The 27,478-nt window shown below is 55.8% G+C and overlaps 1 protein-coding gene across 1 annotated transcript; it reads right to left on the bottom strand.

The window, feature by feature from the left end:
- Positions 1-347: 347 nt before the first annotated feature.
- Positions 348-24,548, bottom strand: LOC147736605 (uncharacterized). The gene is made up of 2 exons (XM_086953783.1): positions 24,215-24,548; positions 348-1,869 (listed from the first exon to the last, which is right to left on the bottom strand). Exons 1-2 carry the CDS (start codon positions 24,512-24,514, stop codon positions 562-564), a joined length of 1,608 nt encoding a protein of 535 aa, XP_086809909.1. The 5' UTR covers positions 24,515-24,548; the 3' UTR covers positions 348-561.
- Positions 24,549-27,478: the final 2,930 nt, after the last annotated feature.

Genomic DNA, 27,478 nt, shown 5'->3' with positions numbered 1-27,478 from the left:
GGAGCTTGGGATGACTCCTTACTGCATCTATTATGCATCTGCCCTGCTCTGATAGAAACGGGTAGCACGGGCCTTCGGGAGGTCTTCAGGAAGGAACACATAAGAACTTGTAGAGCAGCAGGGATTCACTGTCTCAGGGGCTCATCCATCCCACTGTCCTGCAGAGCCATAAACTTTTTAAAAACTCAGCAAAAGAACTGGCCAATGCAGAACCCGCTAACCAACTCATGCAGTGCTAGAACATTTGGCTACGAAATCCTTCGACAGCCTTGCTTTTATGTTAATACTTTTTAAAGTATCACCTTTCTATATCTTGTATTTAAAAAATGACAATCTACATATTTGTATGTTTTATCTGGTGGTTTTTTCACCCTTTTATGATTTTTTTAATGAAATCAAATAAAAGTATATTTGGCACTGACTTGTTCTTAAAATTAATCCAAAAAAATTAAACAATAAAAAAAGAAAAACTAGATTGTGACAGTGAATGCAAAGACCTGACAGATACAATCACCTATCTGTACACGCGCCTCTGGCCTCACATCTGGCCTCACATCTGGCCTACCCGTGGCACTTGACGCTTTGGGTCCCTGCATCATCCTTGGCGCAGAAGCTTGCTCCACGCGAGCCGCAGGGGTACCTTGGCGAGCAGCAATCCTGCCTGCTGCCCGCATAATCGATGTAGCACCAGTAGGTGGCGGCTCCGTGCCGCCCGCATGGGTGGTCGCTGCGGCACGCCGCCCCAGCAGCCGTGACACGAGAGTACTGGGGGGCGCAGGGCACCTTCCCATGGGAGCCGCTTTGGCACTCGTGCCGGTTGGCCTTCTCGTTGAAGTCACATCTGTCCGTGCAGCAGTAGTCCCTCCCCTGGGTCGTGTTGCACCAGCTGGCGCGCTCCTTATTGGTGCTGCAGACATCGCTGACACAGGAGCCCCCAAGGGCCGGTGTGGGCAGGGTGGCCCTCTTACGCACCAGGCACACGGGGCCCTGAGGGCTCCCGGAGGGCTCGTCGAGGCCCACACTCCCCGGGGGGGACAGCTCACAATAGTACCCCGGCTCGCTGTTGTAAACTTTAGCCCACAATGCGTTACTTGACGTCGGCAGTGAGACAGCAGGGTGTATTGAGGGCGTCACTTTCTTCCCTGCTGAACTGAACTTCCCTGCTAGAGTGCCTGCCGCCCTTTTCTTGGCCTGGGATATTCGGAAATCACCACTTGCAAGTTTGCTCAGAATATCTTCTGTGATTCTGTCCCTCTCTGCCGCATTTGGGCCCTGGCAAGGGTCACTAAAGACGGCCACACTGCTGGGCGCAGCGTACAGGGTCTTGAGCCTGGCCTCCAGCTCAAGCATGGTCAGGGCTTCGATGGTGCCCTCTGCCTTGTTCTCGCCCAGGAAGGCCAGAGAGAAAGTCTTGTCCTGGTCCGCGTGGGCGCAGCAGGCGGCCGTCCACACGTGGCTGGGCACCGACACCCTGTTGTAGTCCTGGCTTGTTCCTGCAGGTGGCGCAGTCTGACTGGGATCTAAGGCAGGGATCTTCCTGTTCTGGTCCGGCACCGCCCCTGTGACCAGGTAGATGTTACCCTTGACCCTCAGGCACTTTGAAAGGAGCAGGGACTTGAGCTGCTTCTCCAGTCTGAACCAGGTGACTCTGTTGAAGCAGGGGTCCATGGGGGCGGCGTTGGTCAGCGTGAAGGTGGACTCTCTCATCGTGACGTTCTGGAAGGAGTTGGGGAACAAGTGACCCCGGTCAAAGTAGGACCCTTCGTAGTCCGCATTAATGGCCTGACTCTCTTTCAGTCGAGACCGGAGGCCGACGGGTACGTCTTTGTCTTTCTGCATGGTTACTCTCTGCTGGTTCTGGTCAATGACCTGCAAAGTAAAAGCCATACAAACACTGTGAAGACAACGTTCCATTGATAACAGAAGGTGAAAACATTAAACATGTATCCTGCCAATGGCTGAAGTTAGCATCGTATTCGCAGGCACCAATTAATGTAAACAATATTCAATTTCTTCACTCTTAAATAGTTCAACCATCCCTGTTTAATGAACATTACCATATTATTATTATTATTATTATTATTAAAACATTTTAGAAAGCGCGTAGTCACCCGTGAGTATCCCAGCGCTAAGATCCATACACCTGCGGGTCAGTGGGGGCAGGGGGGGAGGGGGGGGTCAGGATTTAAGGAAAGAGCTGGGTTTTCAGCCGCTTTCTGAATCGTAGATAGTTAGGTTCTGTTCTCAGGTCGCGGGGTAAGGCGTTCCAGAGGCGTGCGGTGTGGACCAAGAAGCGCCTTCCACCTGTGCGAGCCTTCTTGACTGTGGTAATGATGATGAGATATTCCTGATCGGATCGGAGGGATCTTGGGGCTTTATAAGGTTTGATGAATTTTCTTAAGATCGGGGGGCCTTTGTTTTGAAGCAGTCTATGGGCCAAGCAGAGGGCTTTGAACTTCACTCGTTCTCTTACCGGGAGCCAATGGAGAAGCTTCAAGGCTGGTTTGGCCGAAGCTCTGGCAGGAGTGTTGGTGAGGATCCGAGCAGCTGCGTTTTGGATCCTTTGTAGCCTGTTCAAGGTTGCCTCAGGAGCGCCTAGATAGATGGAGTTACTGCAATGGAGCCTAGATAGTATCAGGCCTTGGATCAACAGTTTTTGAGAGGTGGGAGGAAGTAGGGGCAAGATCTGTGAAGTGAAGTAGTGTGGCTCACTGGTTAGAGGCGGCAGACCCGAGAGCAGAGGACGGCCCGGGACCAGGGTTCGATTCCCGGCGCGGCAGGTTTCTGGACCAGGGTCAGCGGACTCGATAATTCTCTCGCCTCGGTGCCCACTCTGATCAGCGATCACACTCGGCAACTCTGGGCATTAGCTTGCCTCATCTTCACTAACGGCCCCACCAGACCGCCGGGGATGCCTGGTCTCACCCTGGAGATACCCATTAAGGGACCATCTCTCAGGGAAGCCAGGAAGGGTTTCGCAGCGGTCGAAGCGCCTTGGGACCCTACGGGTAAGTAGTGCGCTATATAAATGCCTATACACTATACACACATCTTTCGAATCGACTTGAGGAGCCCAAAGCACGTCCCGGCTACTTTTTTTGCTTGTGTTGTAAATGATAGATCTTTTTCGAGCCACACACCCAGGCTTTTAACCTCGGGTTTCGGGTCTGGAGGCAAGCCCAGACAGGGTGGCCAGATGTTCTGTGAAAGGGAGAGTCCCTTCTGACCAAGGAGGAGAATATCAGTCTTTGAACCGTTGAGATTCAAAGATGAACTGTTCATCCATCCTTGTATCTGCGTCAGACAGTTGTATAGGTCCGCAGGTTGTTGGCTTGGGTGAGATAGGGACACCACTAATTGTGTGTCATCAGCATAGCTGACGATTATCATTCCGTGAGCATGTTGCTTTTTGAAGCAAATCATATCCCCTATAAGGTCTGTGCCTGGCAATGTTTCCACAAACACATGGACCATCTCTGCCCCCCTCACAATTCATAGGGATCTTAATAAATGGAGCACTGCGATACTCTACTTGCAAATTGTCTGCACCGATCAAAATGTACCACAATAGCTGGCATCAGACGGGTCTCCGTCCCCTCAATGCATCCCTAAGCCGTTGCATCTGAATACGGATACATGCCCATCCTATGGGAAATTCACACTGTCTCACAAATATTTATGCTGTTTTCCAAACACACCACATCTCCCGCAAAGTCCATGAGGTTTCAGCCTGAACCAAGCAACGTTTCCTCTTGAATACTGTCCCCCTCCAGACAATACATTGCTGAGGTCAGTTCCAGCCAGTGCTTAATTTGAACTGGAAGTTTCCGGTGCTCAGCACTTAATTGACAAGGTGGCGTTGTCTAGCTAATTCAGAGATTACCACAACAACAGTTAATTATTAAATCAATACATATTAGAAATGACTATTGCCTGCCGGACAAGTCAGTCTTATAGCTTTGGGGCCCTGGAATAGCCTGAATTATCACACTTGTAGTAGTGTGAGGGTTAGTAGTTGTTTCTGTCATTGGCAGCGCTGGCAGAGGCAGTGTGTGGTGCAAGCTGTAGTGGCCTCCAGGCGATAGCATTGCCACTTATTACAAATTAAGGACTGCCTCCAGCTCTGGCTGGCGAATGCTGCAGTGTGACAGTTAAGGTAGGACTGACCCCTCGATGCAGAACTGCAGAAATGCCCAGTTACTTATCGGTAATATTCATTACTCCGAGTCCACGTCTTCCTCGTCACTGTCCGGAGTCCCGCCCACCTCTCCCTTTGGTTACACAGATTTCTTTCTATGCTTGGTTATTTCAGGAAGACCTTCCCCAGATGAGAGGTATTTGTACACAGGGATACAGGGGCCATCTTGGAATAGGAAAGAAAATTCAAGATGGTTGTTCTGTTCTACAGGTAAGGAGATAAACTCATGCGTAAGAACTGTGATAGGGAGACGGACGAGGAGATAAGGGTGGGAACTCAACCCATACATGGGTTCCTCTTTTGAGGGTGAGAAAAAAAACATACTGCAAGAGATTTGGACCATAATATCTGTTTTTTATGCCATATACCTGAGCTGACACTGCTGCATAATTCGGTCCTCCTTGCCTCATTAATCTAGTAGCAGCAACAATGGTTAAGCTCTGTGGAAATTTGGGGACTGTCGTAATTACACAATCCCCAATCCACATGCAACCATGTATTTTACCCTGTATCAAATGAGCCAAATCTGGGAGGAGACGGCGAAGAATCAAGCCAGAAAGCGCTTAGAGACCTGCCGGTGATTAGCGCTATATAAATACAAATACAGACACGAAACCAGGACACAGTTTCTCACAATGAGCATATGGAGCATAGAGATAGCCCAAGTCCAGCCCAGAGATAGCCCAAATCCAGCCCAGAGATAGCCCAAGCCCAGCCCAGAGATAGCCCAAGCCAGGTCCGCATCCCATCCAAGAACTACAATCCAACCAGCATGTCTGTCTGTGAATTACAGAGGAAACCCATTGCAACCAGCACCACACAACCCTTCCCACCTCCAGGCCAGCACCACACAACCCCCTCCCCCCTCCAGGGAAGCACCACACAACCTCCTACAGGCCAGCACCACACAACCCTTCCCCCCCTCCAGGCCAGCACCACACAACCCCCTCCCCCTCTAGGGCAGCACCACACAACACCGTCCAGGCCAGCACCACACAACCCCCTACCCCCTTCAGGCCAGCACCACACAACCCCCCTCCAGGCCAGCACCACACAACACCTCCCCCCTCTAGGCCACCACAACACATCCCCCTCCCCCCTCCAGGCCAGCAGCACACAACCCCCTCCAGGCCAGCAGCACACAACCCTCCCCAGGCCAGCACCAGACAGCCTTCCAGGCCAGCAGAACACAAACCCCTCCATGCCAGCAGCACACAACCCCTTCCAGGCCAGCAGCACACAACCCCCTCCAGGCCAGCACCACACAACCCCCTCCAGGCTACCCCCACACAACCCCCTCCAGGCCAGCACCACACAACCCCCTCCAGGCTACCCCCACACAACCCCCTCCAGGCCAGCACCACACAACCCCCTCCAGGCTACCCCCACACAACCCCCTCCAGGCCAGCACCACACAACCCCCCCCCCCTCCAGGCCAGCACCACACAACCCCTCCCCCCTCCAGGCCACCACAACACATCCCCCTCCCCCCTCCAGGCCAGCAGCACACAACCCCCTCCAGGCCAGCAGCACACAATCCCCCCCCGGCCAGCACCAGACAGCCTTCCAGGCCAGCAGAACACAAACCCCTCCAGGCCAGCAGCACACAACCCCCTCCAGGCTACCCCCACACAACCCCCTCCAGGCCAGCACCACACAACCCCCTCCAGGCTACCCCCACACAACCCCTTCCTGGCCAGCACCACACAACCCCCTCCAGGCCAGCACCACACAACCCCCTCCAGGCTACCCCCACACAACCCCCTCCAGGCCAGCACCATACAACCCCCTCCAGGCTACCCCCACACAACCCCCTCCAGGCCAGCACCACACAACCCCCCCCCCTCCAGGCCAGCACCACACAACCCCTCCCCCCTCTAGGCCACCACAACACATCCCCCTCCCCCCTCCAGGCCAGCAGCACACAACCCCCTCCAGGCCAGCAGCACACAATCCCCCCCCGGCCAGCACCAGACAGCCTTCCAGGCCAGCAGAACACAAACCCCTCCAGGCCAGCAGCACACAACCCCTTCCAGGCCAGCAGCACACAACCCCCTCCAGGCCAGCACCACACAACCCCCTCCAGGCTACCCCCACACAACCCCCTCCAGGCCAGCACCACACAACCCCCTCCAGGCTACCCCCACACAACCCCTTCCTGGCCAGCACCACACAACCCCCTCCAGGCTACCCCCACACAACCCCCTCCAGGCCAGCACCACACAACCCCCTCCAGGCTACCCCCACACAACCCCCTCCAGGCCAGCACCACACAACCCCCCCCCCTCCAGGCCAGCACCACACAACCCCCCCCCCCTCCAGGCCAGCACCACACATCCCCCTCCCCCCTCCAGGCCAGCACCACACAACCCCTTCCTGGCCAGCACCACACAACCCCCTCCAGGCCAGCACCACACAACCCCCTCCAGGCTACCCCCACACAACCCCCTCCAGGCCAGCACCACACAACCCCCTCCAGGCTACCCCCACACAACCCCCTCCAGGCCAGCACCACACAACCCCCCCCCCCCCCTCCAGGCCAGCACCACACAACCCCTCCCCCCTCTAGGCCACCACAACACATCCCCCTCCCCCCTCCAGGCCAGCAGCACACAACCCCCTCCAGGCCAGCAGCACACAATCCCCCCCCGGCCAGCACCAGACAGCCTTCCAGGCCAGCAGAACACAAACCCCTCCAGGCCAGCAGCACACAACCCCTTCCAGGCCAGCAGCACACAACCCCCTCCAGGCCAGCACCACACAACCCCCTCCAGGCTACCCCCACACAACCCCCTCCAGGCCAGCACCACACAACCCCCTCCAGGCTACCCCCACACAACCCCTTCCTGGCCAGCACCACACAACCCCCTCCAGGCTACCCCCACACAACCCCCTCCAGGCCAGCACCACACAACCCCCTCCAGGCTACCCCCACACAACCCCCTCCAGGCCAGCACCACACAACCCCCCCCCCCCCTCCAGGCCAGCACCACACAACCCCCCCCCCCCTCCAGGCCAGCACCACACATCCCCCTCCCCCCTCCAGGCCAGCAGCACACAACCCCTTCCAGGCCAGCAGCACACAACCCCCTCCAGGCCAGCACCACACAACCCCCTCCAGGCTACCCCCACACAACCCCCTCCAGGCCAGCACCACACAACCCCCTCCAGGCTACCCCCACACAACCCCCTCCAGGCCAGCACCACACAACCCCCTCCAGGCTACCCCCACACAACCCCCTCCAGGCCAGCACCACACAACCCCCCCCCTCCAGGCCAGCACCACACATCCCCCTCCCCCCTCCAGGCCAGCAGCACACAATCCCTCCCCGGCCAGCACCAGACAGCCTTCCAGGCCAGCAGAACACAAACCCCTCCAGGCCAGCAGCACACAACCCCTTCCAGGCCAGCAGCACACAACCCCCTCCAGGCCAGCACCACACAACCCCCTCCAGGCTACCCCCACACAACCCCCTCCAGGCCAGCACCACACAACCCCCTCCAGGCTACCCCCACACAACCCCTTCCTGGCCAGCACCACACAACCCCCTCCAGGCTACCCCCACACAACCCCCTCCAGGCCAGCACCACACAACCCCCTCCAGGCTACCCCCACACAACCCCCTCCAGGCCAGCACCACACAACCCCCCCCCCTCCAGGCCAGCACCACACAACCCCCCCCCCCTCCAGGCCAGCACCACACATCCCCCTCCCCCCTCCAGGCCAGCAGCACACAACCCCTTCCAGGCCAGCAGCACACAACCCCCTCCAGGCCAGCACCACACAACCCCCTCCAGGCTACCCCCACACAACCCCCTCCAGGCCAGCACCACACAACCCCCTCCAGGCTACCCCCACACAACCCCCTCCAGGCCAGCACCACACAACCCCCTCCAGGCTACCCCCACACAACCCCCTCCAGGCCAGCACCACACATCCCCCTCCCCCCTCCAGGCCAGCAGCACACAACCCCATATTCCAGGGCAGCACCAAACAGGCCTCATCCAGAGGAGCAGCACACAGCTTCCATCCAGAGCAGCATGACACAGCCCCCATCTGGAGCAGCTGCACACAGACTCCACACAGAGCAGCAGCACACAGCCCCCATCCAGAGCAGCGGCACACAGACCCCATCCAGAGCAGCGGCACACAGCCCCATCCAGGCCCGCAGCACACAGCCCCCATCTGGAGCAGCTGCACACAGACTCCACACAGAGCAGCGGCACACAGACCCCATCCAGAGCAGCGGCACACAGCCCCATCCAGGCCAGCAGCACACAACCCGCATCCAGAGCAGCAGCACACAGCCCCTGCCCAGAGCAACAACACACAGCCCCCATCCAGAGCAGCAACACACAGCCCCCATCCAGAGCAGCAGCACACAGCCCCTGCCCAGAGCAACAACACACAGCCCCCGTCCAGAGCAGCAACACACAGCCCCCGTCCAGAGCAGCAGCACACAGCCCCATCCAGAGCAGCGGCACACAGCCCCAATCCAGAGCAGCCGCACACGGCCCCCATCCAGGGCAACAACACACAGCCCCCGTCCAGAGCAGCAGCACACAGCCCCTGCCCAGAGCAACAACACACAGCCCCCGTCCAGAGCAGCAGCACACGGCCCCCATCTGGAGCAGCTGCACACAGACTCCACACAGAGCAGCAGCACACAGCCCCCATCTGGAGCAGCTGCACACAGACTCCACACAGAGCAGCGGCACACAGACCCCATCCAGAGCAGCGGCACACAGCCCCATCCAGGCCAGCAGCACACAACCCGCATCCAGAGCAGCAGCACACAGCCCCTGCCCAGAGCAACAACACACAGCCCCCGTCCAGAGCAGCAACACACTGCCCCCGTCCAGAGCAGCAGCACACAGCCCCATCCAGAGCAGCGGCACACAGCCCCAATCCAGAGCAGCCGCACACGGCCCCCATCCAGGGCAACAACACACAGCCCCCATCCAGAGCAGCGGCACACAGCCCCCGTCCAGAGCAGCAGCACACAGCCCCTGCCCAGAGCAACAACACACAGCCCCCGTCCAGAGCAGCAGCACACAGCCCCCGTCCAGAGCAGCAACACACAGCCCCAATCCAGAGCAGCCGCACACGGCCCCCATCCAGGGCAGTGGCACACAGCCCCCATCCAGAGCAGCGGCACACAGCCCCCATCCAGAGCAGCGGCACACAGCCCCCATCCAGAGCAGCGGCACACAGCCCCCGTCCAGAGCAGCGGCACACAGCCCCAATCCAGAGCAGCCGCACACGGCCCCCATCCAGGGCAGCGGCACACAGCCCCCATCCAGAGCAGCGGCACACAGCCCCCATCCAGAGCAGCGGCACACAGCCCCCCATCCAGAGCAGCGGCACACAGCCCCCGTCCAGAGCAGCGGCACACAGCCCCCATCCAGAGCAGCGGCACACAGCCCCCGTCCAGAGCAGCGGCACACAGCCCCATCCAGAGCAGCGGCACGCAGCCCCCATCCAGAGCAGCGGCACACAGCCCCCATCCAGAGCAGCAGCACACAGCCCCCATCCAGAGCAGAGGCACACAGCCCCCATCCAGAGCAGCGGCACACAGCCCCAATCCAGAGCAGCCGCACACGGCCCCCATCCAGGGCAACAACACACAGCCCCCGTCCATAGCAGCAGCACACAGCCCCTGCCCAGAGCAACAACACACAGCCCCCGTCCAGAGCAGCAACACACAGCCCCCGTCCAGAGCAGCAGCACACAGCCCCCGTCCAGAGCAGCAACACACAGCCCCATCCAGAGCAGCGGCACGCAGCCCCCATCCAGAGCAGCGGCACACAGCCCCATCCAGAGCAGCGGCACACAGCCTCATCCAGAGCAGCACACAGCCCCCGTCCAGAGCAGCAGCACACAGCCCCCGTCCAGAGCAGCAACACACAGCCCCAATCCAGAGCAGCACACAGCCCCCATCCAGAGCAGCGGCACACAGCCCCATCCAGAGCAGCGGCACGCAGCCCCCATCCAGAGCAGCGGCACACAGCCCCATCCAGAGCAGCGGCACACAGCCCCATCCAGAGCAGCGGCACACAGCCTCATCCAGAGCAGCAGCACACAGCCCCCATCCAGAGCAGCGGCACACAACCCCCATCCAGAGCAGCGGCACACAGCCCCATCCAGAGCAGAGGCACACAGCCCCATCTGGAGCAGAGGCACACAGCCCACATCCAGAGCAGCAGCACACAGCCCCCATCCAGGGCAGCGGCACACAGCCCCCATCCAGAGCAGCAGCGGCACGCAGCCCCCGTCCAGAGCAGCAGCACACAGCCCCATCCAGGCCCACAGCACACAGCCCCCATCCAGGCCAGCAGCACACAGCTCCCATCCAGGGCAGCGGCACACAGCCCCATCCAGGCCAGCAGCACACAGCCCCGAACCAGGGCAGCGGCACACTGCTCCCATCCAGGCCAGCAGCACACAGCCCCGAACCAGGGCAGCGGCACACAGCCCCCATCCAGAGCAGTGGCACACAGCCCCCAACTAGGGGAGCAGCAGCACACAGCCCCCAGCACACAACCCCCATCCAGGGCAGCAGCACACAGCCCCCAACCAGGGGAGGAGCAGCACTCAGCCCCCAGCCAGAGCCACGGCACACAGCCCCCATCCAAGCCATTAGCACACAGCCCCAATTGAGACCAGCAGCACACAGCCCCCTAGAGAACAGACGCACACAGCCCCCTTCCAGGCAAACAGCACACAGCCCTCATCTGGAGCAGTGCACAAAACCCCCTTCAAGAACAAAAGCACACAGACCCCATCTAAAGCAGCAGCACACAGCCCCTATCCAGGCCAGCAGCACACAGCCCACAGCGCACATCCCCCATCCATAGCAGCAGCACACAGCCCCCATCCAGGCCAGCAGGACACAGCCCCCAGCACACAGCCCGCATCCAGGCCAGCAGGACACAGCCCCCAGCACACAGCCCGCATCCAGAGCAGTGGCACACAGCCCCCTTCCAGAGCAGCGGCACACAGACCCCATCCAGAGCAACCGCACCCCCCCATCCAGAGCAACCGCACCCCCCCATCCAGACCCAGCAGCACACAGCTCCCATCCAGAGCAGCAGAACACAGCCCCCATCCGGAGCAGCCACACACTGCCCCCATCCAGGCCAGCAGCACACAGCCCCCATCCGGAGCAGCCACACACTGCCCCCATCCAGGCCAGCAGCACACAGCCCCCATCCGGAGCAGCCACACACTGCCCCCATCCAAGCCAGCTGCACACAGCCCCCATCCAGAGAAGTCTAAAAAGAATTTTTTTTAATTTAATTTATTTTTTATGCATTTTTATAAAGCGCAGACTTTACCCGAAGGTGTCAGAGCGCCGTACAATAGAAGCAGTTACGTTACATGAGAGAACTGTTGTAGGAGTAAGGCAAACAAAAACAGAATGAACAGACTGTACAAGCAAAAGTAAGAATAAATATGACAAATTTTACAATGACTAAAGAACGTCCTGGCGAACAGTAGCAGGCCATAGAATCAAAACAACGCAGGCTAAAAAGAACACAATTTCAAACACAGCAAGCATAGGATGTATAAGCAAAAATATAAACATATGTGACAAATTTACAATGACTAAAGAACTTCCTGGCAGGGTCTGAAAAGGAGGGAATTAGTTCTGAAAGTGTCTTTGGAATAAAAGAGATTTGAGGTCCGCTTTGAAGATCTGGATGGAGGTGATGGCACGGAGCGAAAGAGGAAGCGAGTTCCAGGTTCTCGCCGCATTACCTGAGAACGATTGTGCCAACAGTTTTTCTCTTTTGAAGGAGGGGGGTTCAAGAAGGAACTTTTCTGCATTCCGAGAAGGTCTTGAGCCTCCAGACAGTTTGAGTTTATTCGCCAGATAGCGAGGGGAGGAAGAGTGCAAAGCTTTGTGGGTGATGCACGCTGTTTTGTAGATAGCTCTAGCCTCAATGGGAAGCCATCGGAGAGAAGACAGGATAGGAGTGATGTGGTCACTTCGTTTGGACCCTGAAATGAAGCGAGCTGCTGAATGAAGTACGATTTAAGGGGGGAAAGGTGAGATTTGGGAAGGCCAGTCAAATGAGAATCACAATAGTCAAGTCTAGAGAGAACTAGCGATTGGACCAAGGTTTTTAGGTCATTCTCCGGGAAGAACCGACGAATCCCCCATAAAAGTCGCAGTTGATAACGTGCACTCTTGGCCATCGAGTTGATGTGTGAGAGGAGGTTGAGTCTTTTGTCAAGTATGACACCCAAGGATTTAGCGCAATCCACAATGATGGGTTTACTGTTGAGTAGATTTGATTGATCCATCCAGGCTTGAACAGGAGGCGGAGAGAGAGAGCTAGATATGAGGAAGAATTCCGTTTTGAAGGGATTGAGAATGAGTTGGTGAACTAGCATCCAGTTGTGAATAGTGTTGAGAGTAGAGCTGAGTAGTGAGAGATCATGAGGGGAAGACACCTTGAGGTAGATTTGGGTGTCATCCGCATAGAGATGGTAGAGGATTCCAGATTTTCTTAGAAGGTTCCCTAATGGTTCCAGATAGAGATTGAACAGAGTGGGAGCAAGGATTGAACCTTGAGGTCCGCCTTGATCAACCACCAGTGGAGACGAGAGATTATTTGCAATCTTGATCATTTGGGATCTGTCTGTGAGGAAAGAGGCAAACCATTAGAGTACAGTGCCTTCCATACCCATTCTCTGTTGAAGAATGTTAAGGAGGGTGTTGTGATTAACAGTGTCAAAAGCTGCAGAGAGGTCAAGAAGAATCAGAAGGCACGATTCCACCGAATCTAGAATATGTAGCGCATCATCGATCACTTGCAGCGGGGTTGTTTCAGTGCTGCAGTTTTGAATAAAGCCCGACTGGAACATGTTGAGGAGATTATTGTCCATAATGTGTTGGGACAGTTGTTTTGCAACACATTTTTCTGTGATCTTTGAAAGAAAAGGGAGATTGGTGATGGGGCGGAAGTTATTGAGGTCATTTGCATCTGCAGAGGTTTTTTTAGAAGGGGGGTAACCTGTCCTGTTTTGAGGACACTTGGGAGGGATCCTTGACTGAGGAAGAGATTGACTAGCCTGGTCCAGTAGGAGAGAGTGTTAGTATAGAAATCAATGACGATGCCACTGGGTATGGGGTCAGAAGAATGGTTGGAGGGTTTGGTTTCGCGGATGCATTTGAGGAGATCAACCTCTGAGATGGCGGCAACGTTCTGCCAAGTGACTAAGGATTTTCGCTCCTCGATGGGGGTGGGATAGGTGACCTGTTCCACCAGAGATTTTACCTTATGATCGAAGAATATAGCAAACTCAGTTGCTTTCTTTGATGCATCCTCAGGTTTAATGGTTTGGGGAGAACAATTTGGGTTTTTGAGGAGGTCGAAAAGTTTTTTGGGTCTGTTTTTAGCTAAATCGAGGAGGGATCTGAAGTGTGATGTTTTTTCCTGGAAGATGTGTTTGTGGTATATGGATCTTGCTGAACGTAAAAGAGAGAGGTTGGAGGTGGATGGAGATTGTCTCCAGTGCTTCTCTAAGATTCTAAGGTTTTTCCTTTCGTCATAGAGAGCTTTGTTGAACCAAGGAGCTGATGGGGTGGGTCTTTTCCTTTTGCTTTGGAGTGGAGCAACCTTGTCGATTTCGACTGCGAGTATTGAGAGGCAAAGGGGAGTGAGATCGTTGACATCCGTATTGGGGTCTAGACTAGGAAGAGATTGCATAGCAGAATCACATAGAGTCTCAAGATCAATGATTTTTGTGTTGCGGAACCACGTAGAGGCTCTTTTGGGTTGGCCGAGAGTTAAAATGTGAGAGAGGTGAAAACAGAAGGGAATGAGGAAATGGTCAGACCAGTCCACAAGGATGGGTGAAGCAGTGGTAATCTGGTCTGATTTGGAAATCACAAGGTCCAGAATTGAGCCCTTGGCGTGTGTGATTTCCGAGCATTGTTGTGCAAGATCATTAGCGGAAAGAAAGGTTGCAAGCTTGTTGGCAGCCGAGTCTTCCAAAGAGCCCCAGTGGAGATTGAAATCACCTAGGAAGATCTGTTTGTGGCTCTGTGAATATTGGTCACTAATGAAGTCAATGAATTCCTCCATGAAGGGAGAGCAGTTTCCAGGCGGGTGGTAGATGGTGTGGAACCTGAAGGGGGTGCCATGATGAACTTGGAATTCTAGGGAGAGGCATTCAAAGGTGCGAAAGAGGGTAGTGGGAGAGGCTTTGATTTGGAGGGTGTTTCTGAAGATAATCGCAACACCTCCCCCAATCTTGCCTGGTCTATCGTTCCTGAGAATAGAGTAGTCAGTAGGTAACACAAGATCGAAAGAAGTGTGAGAGGAGTCATTAAACCAGGTCTCGTGAGAAAGAGCAGTCGAGGTTGTGGTGAGTGATGGTATCGGAGATTTCCAGTTTGTGTTTGGTTGCAGATCTGCAGTTATGGAGCATACAGTGTAGCTCTGGCGCAACTGTTTTGGTGATGTGAGTGTCTGGACTGATGATGGGGATAGGGATCAGATTCTTGAATGAGGGTGCCCCTTGAGGGGGAGGCTGGTAAGTTCTGACGGAAGAGATGGTCTGAATGGCAAATTGAGTAGAGTTGTTAGGAGAGGCGAGTGGAGGGGAATTGACATTGATGGTCTTGTAGGTTGCCAATATGTTGGTACTGTCTGTGGAGGACAGATTGTGGTTGGCTCTATTGGGGCGCGGGAGCAAGGAACTCCTCGGGAGGTTGTTCGGGGAGGGGGATATCTTAGCACATAGGAGTGAAATGGACGCTTCAAGCTGGGAAATGGACGAGATGAGGGAATCAAGTTTAGTTTCCAAAGAGAGGTGTACTGAGTAGGGAGTGAAGGATGGCTCAATGGTTAAGGGAGAGAGTGGACTAGGCGAAGGAGGACAGGAGGAAGTGGGGGATCGGGGAGAGTGTTGGGGTGCGAGGATCGAAGGTGGGGGAGGAAGTGAAGTATGCAAAGAAAGGCCATGGGCCGTGGGGGGTTGGGGGGAGATATGTGATGTAAGGGTCTGAGGGGGGGGAAGAAGGTTTTAGAAAGAAGTGAATGGAGTTACTGAGATATATTTACTGGTGTTGAGCAGAGGTGAAGAGTAGAGATCATACCTGGGATGAGAAAGGTGAGGAGTAGAAATGGATGGCTGGAGGAGGGGGGGAGGGAGTGGGGTAATGCGAAGGCCGTGGATAGGGTGAGGTGAGAGGAGAAGGGGTTGAACAGGGAGAGGATGGAGGGAGGTCAAAGGGAGGCCACACGAGTGGGGAGAAGAGAGAGGGTGCAGGCCAGGTACCATGGGTAATGAAAGGTGAATGTAGTGGTAAAGGCACCAGGCAGAGTGGGGGGGTTGATCAAAATGAAAGTTGTGGGAGGAGTAAAGGGCTGAGCAGTCAAACGTAGGGAAGAGGGAGGAATTACCAAGAGGGGAAACAGGGTTGTGAAGCATAAGGGGGAATGTAAGATGAGGAGAGAAGGGGGAGTGAGATCAGTGGGAGGGAAGATGATGGGATTACCAATAGGGGAGGCAGGGATGTGAGGCATGGGAGGGGGGAGAGAAGGTTGTAGAAAGATGGAGGATGTGAGAGCAGAATTGAGGGTACGAGGAAAGGGGAGGAGCGGAGAGGGGTGAGGAGCAGAGGGGAGGGAGGGGGGAGGGTAAGGCGAAATGATCGGTAGTTCAGATTGTAAGAGAGGTGGATTAAAAAGGGGGGAGATGGCAATGAATAGGGGAGTTAGGGGGTGAGAGAAGGCAGTGGAATAGTGGGGAGATGTAGGATGTTGGGGTGAAGTGGGGTGTAAAGCAGATGAGGTAAGGGGGATGTCCAGTTGGGAAGGTGGCAGAAAGGGAGGGGAGGGAACGAGAAAAGGGGGGGAAAAAGGGTCGACCTGAGACTCTCTGGATATGGGAAGGAATAGGGGAGTTAGGGGGTGAGAGAAGGCAGTGGAATAGTGGGGAGATGCAGGATGTAGGGGTGAAGTGGGGTGTAAAGCAGAGGAGGTTAGGGGGAGGTCCAGTTGGGAAGGTGGTAGAATGGGAGGGGAGGGAACGAGACAAGGGGGGGAAAGAGGGTCGACCTGTGACTCTCGGGAGAGCGGCCTGAAGGAATGTGTGGGAGTCAAGGTGGGAGAAAGGGAGAAAGAAGACAAGTTAGAGGAGGAAGAAGAGGAAGAATCTGGAGAGAAAGTAGTCGCAGGGGTGGGACGAAGGGAGTGGAAGATGTGGTCAAAGAGAGAGAGACAGGAGTCAGAAGCTTGGTTCATGACAGTGCCATTGTTATAACGTGTAATTGATGGTCAGAATGCAGAACAATGTCATACATTTACCCCAGTACAGAGATCTGGACCTAAATCCATTGTTTTTTTGCTCACCATGCCATTCCAGTTTGAACCCAGTCATATGCAAATCAGTCTTGACACTTCTCCCAATGAGAACAGTCCAGCCCGAACTGTCAAGCCAGGTCCTCCCTGGACTGGAAGCAAGGATCCTAGGATTGGTTTTGTGCTTTCAGCTTGGCAGTTCGGGCTGGACTGTTCCCATGAGGCACAGGGTCAAGACTGATTTGCATATGGCTGCGTCTAAACTGGGGTGGCATGGTGAGCAAAAGAACAATGGATTTAACCCAGATCTCTTGACTGGGGTTGAATGTATGATTTATTCAGCATTCCGTCCATCATTTGTTTGCGTAGCACTTTTCACCCTATGTGGGATGGGATGCCCAGACGTGGGGCCCTTGCTCACTGTGCCACTGGATTCAAGCTAGCCTGGCTGATGAAGGGTAATACCCAGAAACCGGTCCCAGGATGATTGTTTCCATTGGCAGTTAGGTCTGGACTGTTCCCATGAGGCACAGGGTCAAGACTGATTTGCATATGGCTGGGTCTAAACTGGGGTGGCATGGTGAACAAAAGAACAATGGATTTAACCTAGATCTCTTGACTGGGGGTGAATGTATGATTTCTTCAGCACTCCAGGCCATCATTTGTTAGCACCCATACAGAGAAGTAGCACACTGGCCCATCCAGAATAGTAGCACACACCCCTATCCAGAGCAGCCGCACACAACCCCCATCCAGAGCAGCAGCACACAGCCCCCTTCCAGGCCAGCGGCACACAGCTCCCATCTAAAGCAGCAGCACACAGCCCCCATCTAGAGCAGCGGCACACAGCCCCCTTCCAGGCCAGCGGCACACAGCTCCCATCTAGAGCAGCGGCACACAGCCCCCATCTAGAGCAGCGGCACACAGCCCCCTTCCAGGCCAGCGGCACACAGCTCCCATCTAGAGCAGCGGCACACAGCCCCCATCCAGAGCAGTAGCCACAGCCCCTGTTCAGGCCAACCGCACACAGCCCCCATCCAGAGCAACTGAACCCCCCCATCCAGACCAGCAGCACAGCCCAGATCCACAGTAGCAGCACAGAACCCCCATGCAGAGCAGCGGCACACAACCCCGTCCAGGGCAGCAGCACACCGCCCCCGTCCAGAGCAGCGTCACACAGCCCCCATTCAGAACAACACCACATACCACCATCCAGGCCCATCCAAAGAAGTAGCACACAGCCCCAGCACACGGCCCCCATTCAGAGCAGCAGCACACAGCCACCATTGGGAGCAGCTTCACAAAGCCCCCATAGATAACAGAAGCACACAGCCCCCATCCAGAGCAACTGCACCCCCCCGCCCCCCATTTGGATCAGCAGCACAATCCGCATCCGGATCAGCAGCACAGAACCTGCATCCAGAGCAGCAACACACAGCCCCCATCCAGAGAAGAAGCACACAGCCCCCATCCAGGCAACTGCACACAGCCCCCATCCAAACCAGTGGCACACAGCCCCCATCCAGAGAAGAAGCACACAGCCCCCATCCAGAGCAGCGGCACACAGCCCCCATCGGGAGAAGAAGCACACAGCCCCCATCCTGGGCAACTGCACACAGCCCCCATCCAAACCAGTGGCACACAGCCCCTGTCCAAAGGAACAGTACACTGCCCCCAAACAGGCCAGCAGCACACTGCCCTGTCCAGAGAAATGGCACACAGCCCCAAACCAGAGCAACTGCACCCCCCTCCCATTCAGAGCAGCAGCACAGCCCCCATCCAGAGCAGCGGCACACAGCCCCTGTCCAGAGAAGCAGCACACAACCCCCATTCAGAACAGCACCACATACCCACATCCAGACCCATCCAGAGAAGTAGCACACAGCCCCCATCGGGAGCAGCAGCACAAAGCCCCCATAGAGAACTGAAGCACACAGCCCCCATCGGGAGAAGCGGCACAAAGTCCATATAGGGCTAAGTTGGCAGGGTATGCCCAGACATGGGTCCCTTGCTCACTTTGCCACTGGATTCAAGATAGCCTGGCTGATGACGGCTGATTAGCCAGAAACCGGTCCCAGGATGCTTGTTTCCGGTCAAAGGAAGACATGGCTTGGCAGTTCGGGCTGGACTGTTCCCATGAGGCACAGGGTCAGACTGATTTGAATATGGTCATCTCTAAACTGGGTTGGCGGAGTGAGCTAAATAATGATGATGGATTAAACCCAGAGCAGTTAACTGGGGGTGAGTGCTTGCAGTGTTCAACACTCGGTTCATCATCCCCTTTGGTTTCGCTTTGTTCGCCCTAAATTGGCAGGGTATGCCTAGACGTGGGTCCCTTGCTCACTTTACCACTGGATTCAAGATAGCTTGGCTGATGAGGTCTGTGAGCTCGAAACCGGTCCCGGGATGCCTGTTTCTGGTCCAAGGAAGACATGGCTTGGCAGTTCGAGATGGATTGTTCCCATGAGGCACAGGGTCATACTGATTTGCATATGGTCATGTCTAAACTGGGGTGGTGGAGTGAGCTAAAGAATGATGATGGATTAAACCCAGATCAGTTGACTGTGGGTGAGTGCTTGCAATGTTCAACACTCCGTCCATCATCCCCTTTGGTTTTGCTTTGTTCGCCCTAAGTTGGCAGGGTATGCCTAGACATGGGTCCCTTGCTCACTTTGCCACTGGATTCAAGATAGCCTGGCTGATGAGGTCTGTGAGCTCGAAACCGGTCCCGGGATGCCTGTTTCTGGTCCAAGGAAGACATGGCTTGGCAGTTCGAGATGGATTGTTCCCATGAGGCACAGGGTCATACTGATTTGCATATGGTCATGTCTAAACTGGGGTGGTGGAGTGAGCTAAAGAATGATGATGGATTAAACCCAGATCAGTTGACTGTGGGTGAGTGCTTGCAATGTTCAACACTCCGTCCATCATCCCCTTTGGTTTTGCTTTGTTCGCCCTAAGTTGGCAGGGTATGCCTAGACATGGGTCCCTTGCTCACTTTGCCACTGGATTCAAGATAGCCTGGCTGATGAGGATTATGAATCCGAAACCAGGGTCAGACTGATTTGCATATGGCCATGTCTGAACTAGGGAGTCAGAGCTTTGTTCGCCCTAAGTTGGCAGGGTATGCCCAGACGTGGGTCCCTTGCTCACTTTGCCACTGGATTCAAGATAGCTTGGCTTATGAGGGCTGTGAGTCCGAAACCGGTCCCTGAATGCTTGTTTCTGGTCCAAGGAAGCCATGGCTTGGCAGTACGGGCTAGACTGTTCCCATGAGGCACAGGGTCAGACTGATTTGCATATGGCCATGTCTGGACTGGGGTGGTGGAGTGAGCTAAAGAATGATGATGGATTAAACCCAGATCAGTTGACTGGGGGTGAGTGCTTGCAATGTTCAACACTCCATCATCCCCTTTGGTTTTGCCATGTAGAGGCCAGCAGCACACAGCCCCCATCTAGAGCAGAGGCACACAGCCCCATCCAGAGCAGGGGCACCCAGACCCCATCCAGAGAAGCAGCACACAGCCCCATCCAGAGCAGCAGCACACAGCCCCCATCCAGAGAAGCAGCACACAGCCTCATCTAGAGCAGCGGCACACAGGCCCCATCCAGAGCAGCGGCACACAGCCCCATCCAGAGAAGCAGCACACAGCCTCATCTAGAGCAGCGGCACACAGCCCCCATCCAGAGCAGCAGCACACAGCCCCCATCCAGAGCAGCAGCACACAGCCCCCGTCCAGAGCAGCGGCACACAGCCCCCATCCAGAGCAGCGGCACACAGCCCCCGTCCAGAGCAGCGGCACACAGCCCCCATCCAGAGCAGCGGCACACAGGCCCCATCCAGAGCAGCGGCACACAGCCCCCATCCAGAGCAGCGGCACACAGCCCCATCCAGAGAAGCAGCACACAGCCTCATCTAGAGCAGCGGCACACAGCCCCCATCCAGAGCAGCAGCACACAGCCCCCATCCAGAGCAGCAGCACACAGCCCCCGTCCAGAGCAGCGGCACACAGCTCCCATCCAGAGCAGCGGCACACAGCTCCCATCCAGAGAAGCAGCACACAGCCTCATCTAGAGCAGCGGCACACAGCCCCCATCCAGAGCAGCACACAGCCCCCATCCAGAGCAGCACACAGCCCCCATCCAGAGCAGCACACAGCCCCCATCCAGAGCAGCGGCACACAGCCCCCTTCCAGGCCAGCAGCACACAGCTCTCATCTACAACAGCGGCACACAGCCCCCGTCCAGAGCAGCGGCACACAGCCCCATCCAGAGCAGCAACACACAGCCCCCGTCCAGAGCAGCGGCACACAGCTTCTATCCAGAGCAGCGGCACACAGCCCCATCCAGAGCAGAGGCACACAGCCCCACCAAGAGCAGAGGCACACAGCCACACAGCCCCCATCCAGAGCAGCGGCACACAGCTCCCATCTACAGCAGCGGCACGCAGCCCCCGTCCAGAGCAGCGGCACGCAGCCCCCGTCCAGAGCAGCGGCACGCAGCCCCCGTCCAGAGCAGCGGCACGCAGCCCCCGTCCAGAGCAGCGGCACACAGCCCTCATCCAGAGCAGAGGCACACAGCCCCATCTGGAGCAGAGGCACACAGCCCCATCCAGAGCAGAGGCACACAGCCCCATCTGGAGCAGAGGCACACAGCCCCATCCAGAGCAGAGGCACACAGCCCCATCTGGAGCAGAGGCACACAGCCCCATCTGGAGCAGAGGCACACAGCCCCCATCCAGAGCAGCGGCACACAGCCCCATCCAGAGCAGAGGCACACAGCCCCATCTGGAGCAGAGGCACACAGCCCCCATCCAAAGCAGAGGCACACAGCCCCATCCAGAGCAGAGGCACACAGCCCCCATCCAGAGCAGCAGCACACAGCCCCATCCAGAGCAGAGGCACACAGCCCCCATCCAGAGCAGCGGCACACAGCCCCCATCCAGAGCAGAGGCACACAGCCCCATCCAGAGCAGAGGCACACAGCCCTCATCCAGAGCAGCGGCACACAGCCCTCATCCAGAGCAGCAGCACACAGCCCCATCCAGAGCAGAGGCACACAGCCCTCATCCAGAGCAGCAGCACACAGCCCCATCCAGAGCAGAGGCACACAGCCCCATCCAGAGCAGAGGCACACAGCCCCATCCAGAGCAGAGGCACACAGCCCCATCTGGAGCAGAGGCACACAGCCCCATTTGGAGCAGAGGCACACAGCCCCATCCAGAGCAGAGGCACACAGCCCCATCTGGAGCAGAGGCACACAGCCCCATCTGGAGCAGAGGCACACAGCCCCATTTGGAGCAGAGGCACACAGCCCCATCCAGAGCAGAGGCACACAGCCCTCATCCAGAGCAGAGGCACACAGCCCCATCTGGAGCAGAGGCACACAGCCCCATCTGGAGCAGAGGCACACAGCCCCATTTGGAGCAGAGGCACACAGCCCCATCCAGAGCAGCGGCACACAGCCCCATCCAGAGCAGAGGCACACAGCCCCATCTGGAGCAGAGGCACACAGCCCCATTTGGAGCAGAGGCACACAGCCCCATCCAGAGCAGACTGTCCCCATCCAAGCCAGACACACACAGCCCATATCCAAGCCAGCAGGCAGTGAAAGGCACAGAAGCGCCACAAGACACTCGACACAGAGGTGAGTGGTAGGCGAAGGCACCCTCTTCCTGAAATCCATATTCAATGAAAGCCCAAGTAATGATATATGTAAATGTAGTGTGTTCCCCCTACCTTTGTATTGTGTGCCAGAAGAAAACCTTTCGTACCTTGCAGGCTGGTAAGAGATCCGGGCATTTAGTAACCCACAGGCTACTACCTACAACTTTAGTTGACTACTCAGCGTCTAGTGCAGATTGAAGACACTGCCTTATATACAAACGGAGGAGACAACTCAAGTGAGGGGGGGGGTTCTGTAATATGGCATTTCTATGCCCCTGGCCCTCAGCCAGCGTCAGCAGGATGAAAGTCCCTTCTGTCCCTGCTCATCCTTCCTCAGTTTGTAAGTGCTGACTGTGGCGGGGCCTGCACTCTCACCCTACTCCAAGCCCAACAAGGCCCTGGGGGGCCACCAACAGCAGGAACAGAGTCCAAAGGGCCATCAGAGGCCGGAGCCTCCACAGAAGCTCTCATCCAGAGAGAGGGGTGCGTCACAGCCTCCCAGAGCGGATACACAGCCCCGGAGGGTTGTAGGTGGAGGCGGTGATCTTCTATAGGCCCCCCTGGAGGTCGGCTGGCTCTCTTCAGCCCAGCCTCGTGATGGAAAGACTGGGAAGAGGTGATCCCATGTATACATACTCCTAGCCCTGACGTGACCCACAGCACGAGGCTCCAGCAGTCACTGCTTGGGTCTGGGTGAACCTGCTTGGGTTCTGAACACAGGGCTCCGGTTCCCAAGCCTGGTACGGACGGGCTCATGAGCGCTGTGAAGCTTGGGGGTGAGTGTGCGACGAAGGAATTCCTTGACACACACACTAGTGGTCTCCGACCCCTTCCCCAGTGACGCAAGAGAGGGTGTCCCCTGCGGAGGGTCGGACTCCCCAGACTGGCCCTGCACACCCTCTTGGATGTCAGGAAGGAAATCACAGAGAGAGCATCCCATGACGTCACTCAGACAACACGGGCAAGTGGGCATGAGGCAGAAGGGAGGCATCTCAGCACATGGCGCCAAAACGCACAAGAAGAACATGCTCATTTTCATCATGAGAGGCAAACTCTCCCCATCAGGAACCAGGTCTCAAACGTCACTTTTAAGAGGTGAGTTAGGGCCATAGGTAGGAAGCCTTTTTGCGCTCGCAAATGCTGAAATTCTCAGAATCGCAAAACAGAAATTACCTACATATGGACCTTAGTCCTTACTCGCAAATCCTTTGTGCGACTGGCGCACTGTTCCTAAGGACAGGTCTCTTGAGGCCCGCTTGAGCGGTGTTACTCTACGCGTCAATGGGCCAATGTCTTTAGCTTGTACCAAGAGTTTCTTTGCACTCTTCCTTCCCACATGTCTCAGTGGAGGACTCTCTGAGTCACGGTACTCTACCCTCAATGGGCCAATGTCTTTAACTTGTAGCCAAGAGTTTCTTCCAATAACCGCTTACCTCAAGATGCCTCGTTAATGTAAAATGTATCTCTGGAGGATGGCTGGGGTCCTCCACTTGTACTGAAGGTGTCACAGAAGCAGCAATCCAACGCCAGCTGCTTGGGGTTTCTCTGGAGGTTTCACCTGGACATTACCACAGCCCTAAACCTCACATCGACTCTGATGGAGCCATGTTTGGATGAAACCAGAGACGGCTGATGGCCAGGTTCCATGGTTTGGCCGTGGCCCCTGGCATCAGATTCATATATTCTATTAGTTCTAGGGCTGACTCGCATTCTCACCCAAGAGTAAAGAGTTTTCAGAGAGACCGAAACAAACACTAACATTCTTCAAGTGAAATTCTTGACATACACATGTTATGCTTTGCAGATACCCTGAAAGATTAATTGGGTTTTAGTCTCAAGGGGTTGACAAGTCCAGCCGCAGTGAATGGAAGACATGGAGATGCCAATAGGCCTACCCTGAGCCCCCAAAACTTTAGGGTGGTGAGCACCCACAGGGCTATAAAGGAAGCACCTGGTCGTCTATGCACAGGGCACAATTAGGTGATGTTATAAGGCACACAGAGACTGTGATAAAAAGAATAGACCATACCTGTGGCTCTATGTACCATGCGCTTGGAATGCTCTGATGGCCTCCTGTGCTTGGCCCCGTCAGACGGTACGCCGACCAGATGGGTATGCGGTTGGATGTATCGTAAAGAGTTGCAAAGCAAGCATCTGTGGCCCCTTCCCATCGCTGGCACAGCTTGACACGGTGTCCAGGTGGAATTCCAGAAGGTGCTGTCTTCTTATAGAGAAAATCATCACAACGATTTGTGAAATCGTTGACTAATTCAGCATTAAGAGACCGAGCCCAAGTAAGGATTAGGGTCAAAACCACCCAAGACTCCATGGCGGACCGTGCTGGTGAGTGAGATAGTTTGATCCTCTTCGCTCTCTCTCTTTCTTTACATTTATATACATAGCTGTCAAAGTGCATCGTCAGCTGAGTGTGCGAGAGGCTGGGTGTGCCTTCCTCAGAATCCACTCTAGATAACACCCCTTGCAGGTGGCATCGCTGAAAAGAAGAACTTACTGGCCCCAAGTTCCTGCTTCCTTCATTCCCTGTTGACTCTAGAGGTTTGGTGGATTTGACACCCCTGCCCAGTTCCTGATTCACCCCTCGTGTGGGGTTTGGGCAGTGCCTGTTGTTGCTGTGCTGGGAACTGCCTTGAAACATGTGTTTTGAGGGTGGTGAATCATCTCACTGGCTCTGCGTTCATATCCATAGCTCCCAGTGTTGTGTATTTGCCTTCATGTATGGTGGTACTGGTGGAACTGGTGGTGGTTGTATTGGTGGTGGGTACTGGTGGTGGTACTGGTGGTGGTACTCGTGGTGGTAGTACTGGTGGTGGTGGTGATACTGGTGGTGGTGGTACTGGTGGTGGTACTGGTGGAACTGGTGGGTGTTTTACTGGTGGTGGGTACTGGTGGTGGTACTGGTGGTTGTGGTACTGATGGTGGTACTGGTGGTGGTGGTACTGGTGGTGGCGGTACTGGTGGTGGTACTGGTGGCGGTGGTACTGGTGGTGGTGGTAGTACTGGTGGCAGTGGTACTGTTGGTTGTACTGTTGGTACTGGTGATACTGGTGGTGGTACTAGTGGTGGTGGTGGTACAGGTACCTGGTACTGGTGGAACTGGTGGTGGTTGTATTGGTGGTGGTACTGGTGGTGGTACTCGTGGTGGTAGTACTGGTGGTGGTGGTGATACTGGTGGTGTGGTACTGGTGGTGGTACTGGTGGAGCTGGTGGGTGTTTTACTGGTGGTGGGTACTGGTGGTGGTACTGGTGGTGGTGGTACTGATGGTGGTACTGGTGGTGGTGGTACTGGTGGTGGCGGTTCTGGTGGTGGTACTGGTGGCGGTGGTACTGGTGGTGGTGGTAGTACTGGTGGCAGTGGTACTGTTGGTTGTACTGTTGGTACTGGTGATACTGGTGGTGGTACTAGTGGTGGTGGTGGTACAGGTACCTGGTGGTACTGGTATTGGTACTGGTGGTGGCGGTGGTACTGGTGGTGATATTGGTGGTAGTACTGGTGGTGGTACTGATGGTGGTAGTGGGGGGGGGTCGTGGTAGTACTGGTGGTGGTACTGGTGGTGGTGGAACTGTTGAATGTGGTACTGGTAGTGGTGGTACTGGTGGTGGTGGTAATGGTGGTGGTACCGGTGGTGGAACTGGTGGTGATGGTAATGGTACTGGTGGTGGTGGTGGTGGTACTGGTGGTGCTGGTGGTGGTACTGGTACTGGTGGTGGTGGTGATGGTGGTGGTGGTACTGGTGGTGGTGGCACTGGTGGTGGTGGTACTGGTGGTGGTACTGGTGGTAGTACTGGTACTGGTGGTACTGGCACTGGTGGTGGTGGTGATGGTGTGGAAGTGGTGGTACTGGTGGTGGTGGTGGTAGTACTGGTGACAGTGGTACTGGTGGTTGTACTGGCAGTACTGGTGATACTGGTGGGGTACTAGTGGTGCTGGTGGTACTGATACTGGTGGTACTGGTGGTGGCGGTGGTACTGGTGGTGATATTGGTGGTGGTACTGATGGTGGTTGTGAGGGTGGTGGTGGTAGTACTGGTGGTGGTACTGGTGGTCATAGTGGTGGTGGTAGTGGTGGTGGTGGTAGTACTGTCGGTGGTACTAGTGGTGGTAATGGTAGTGGTGGTGGTAGTGGTATGGGTGGTACTGGTGGTGGTGGTATTTGGTGGTTGTACTGGTGGTGGTACTGGTGGTACTGGTGGTGGTTGTACTGGTGGTGGTACTGGTGGTTCTGGTGGTGGCACTGGTGGTGGTGGTACTGGTACTGGTGGTGGTGGTGGTACTGGTGGCGGTGGTACTGGTGGTGCTGGTGGTAGTACTGGTACTGGTGGTACTGGTGGTGGTGGTGGAAGTGGTGGTACTGGTGGTGGTGGCACTGGTGGTGATGGTACTGTTGGTAGTACTGGTACTGGTGGTACTGGTGGTGGTGGTGGTAATGGTAGTGGAAGTGGTGGTACTGGTGGTGGTGGTAGTACTGGTGACAGTGGTACTGGTGGTTATACTGGCAGTACTGGTGATACTGGTGGGGTACTGGTGGTGGTACTAGTGGTGCTGGTGGTACTGGTACTGGTGGTGGTACTGGTATTGGTGGCGGTGGTACTGGTGAGGATATTGGTGGTGATACTGGTGGTGGTACTGATGGTGGTAGTGGAGGTGGTGGTGGTAGTACTGGTGATGGTACTGGTGGTGTTCCTGGTGGTGGTACTGGTATTGACTCTGGTGGTGGTGGTGGTACTGGTGATGATATTGGTGGTGGTACTGCTGGTACTGGTGGTGGTACTGGTGGTGGTACTGATGGTGGTAGTGGGGGTGTTGGTGGTGGTACTGGTGGTGTTACTGGTGGTGGTACTGGTGGTAGTGGTACTGGTAGTGGTGGTACTGGTAGTGGTGGTTCTGGTGGTGGTACCGGTGGTGGTGGTACTGATGGTGGTACCAGTGGTGCTACTGGTGGTGGTGGTACTGGTGGTGGTGGTGGTGATGGTGATGGTGGTTATAGTGGTGGTAGTGGTGGTACTGGTGGTGCTGGTGGTAGTACTGGTACTGTTGGTGCTGATTGTGATGGTGGTGGAACCTCCTAAGCAAATCTGGAATCCTCTACCATCTCTATGCCGATGACATCCAATTATACCTCAAGGTGTCTTCCTCTCATGATCTCTCATTACTCAGCTCTACTCTCAACTCTATTCACAACTGGATGTTAGTTCACCAACTCATTCTCAATCCCTCCAAAACGGAATTCCTCCTCTTATCTAGCTCTCTTTCCCCGCCTCCTGTTCAATCCTGG

Source organism: Lissotriton vulgaris, chromosome 1_2, assembly GCF_964263255.1.
Source record: "Lissotriton vulgaris chromosome 1_2, aLisVul1.2, whole genome shotgun sequence".
Taxonomy (NCBI): domain Eukaryota; kingdom Metazoa; phylum Chordata; class Amphibia; order Caudata; family Salamandridae; genus Lissotriton; species Lissotriton vulgaris.
The sequence above is the reverse complement of the archived record's forward strand: the minus strand, read 5'-3'. Positions and strand labels throughout refer to the sequence as shown.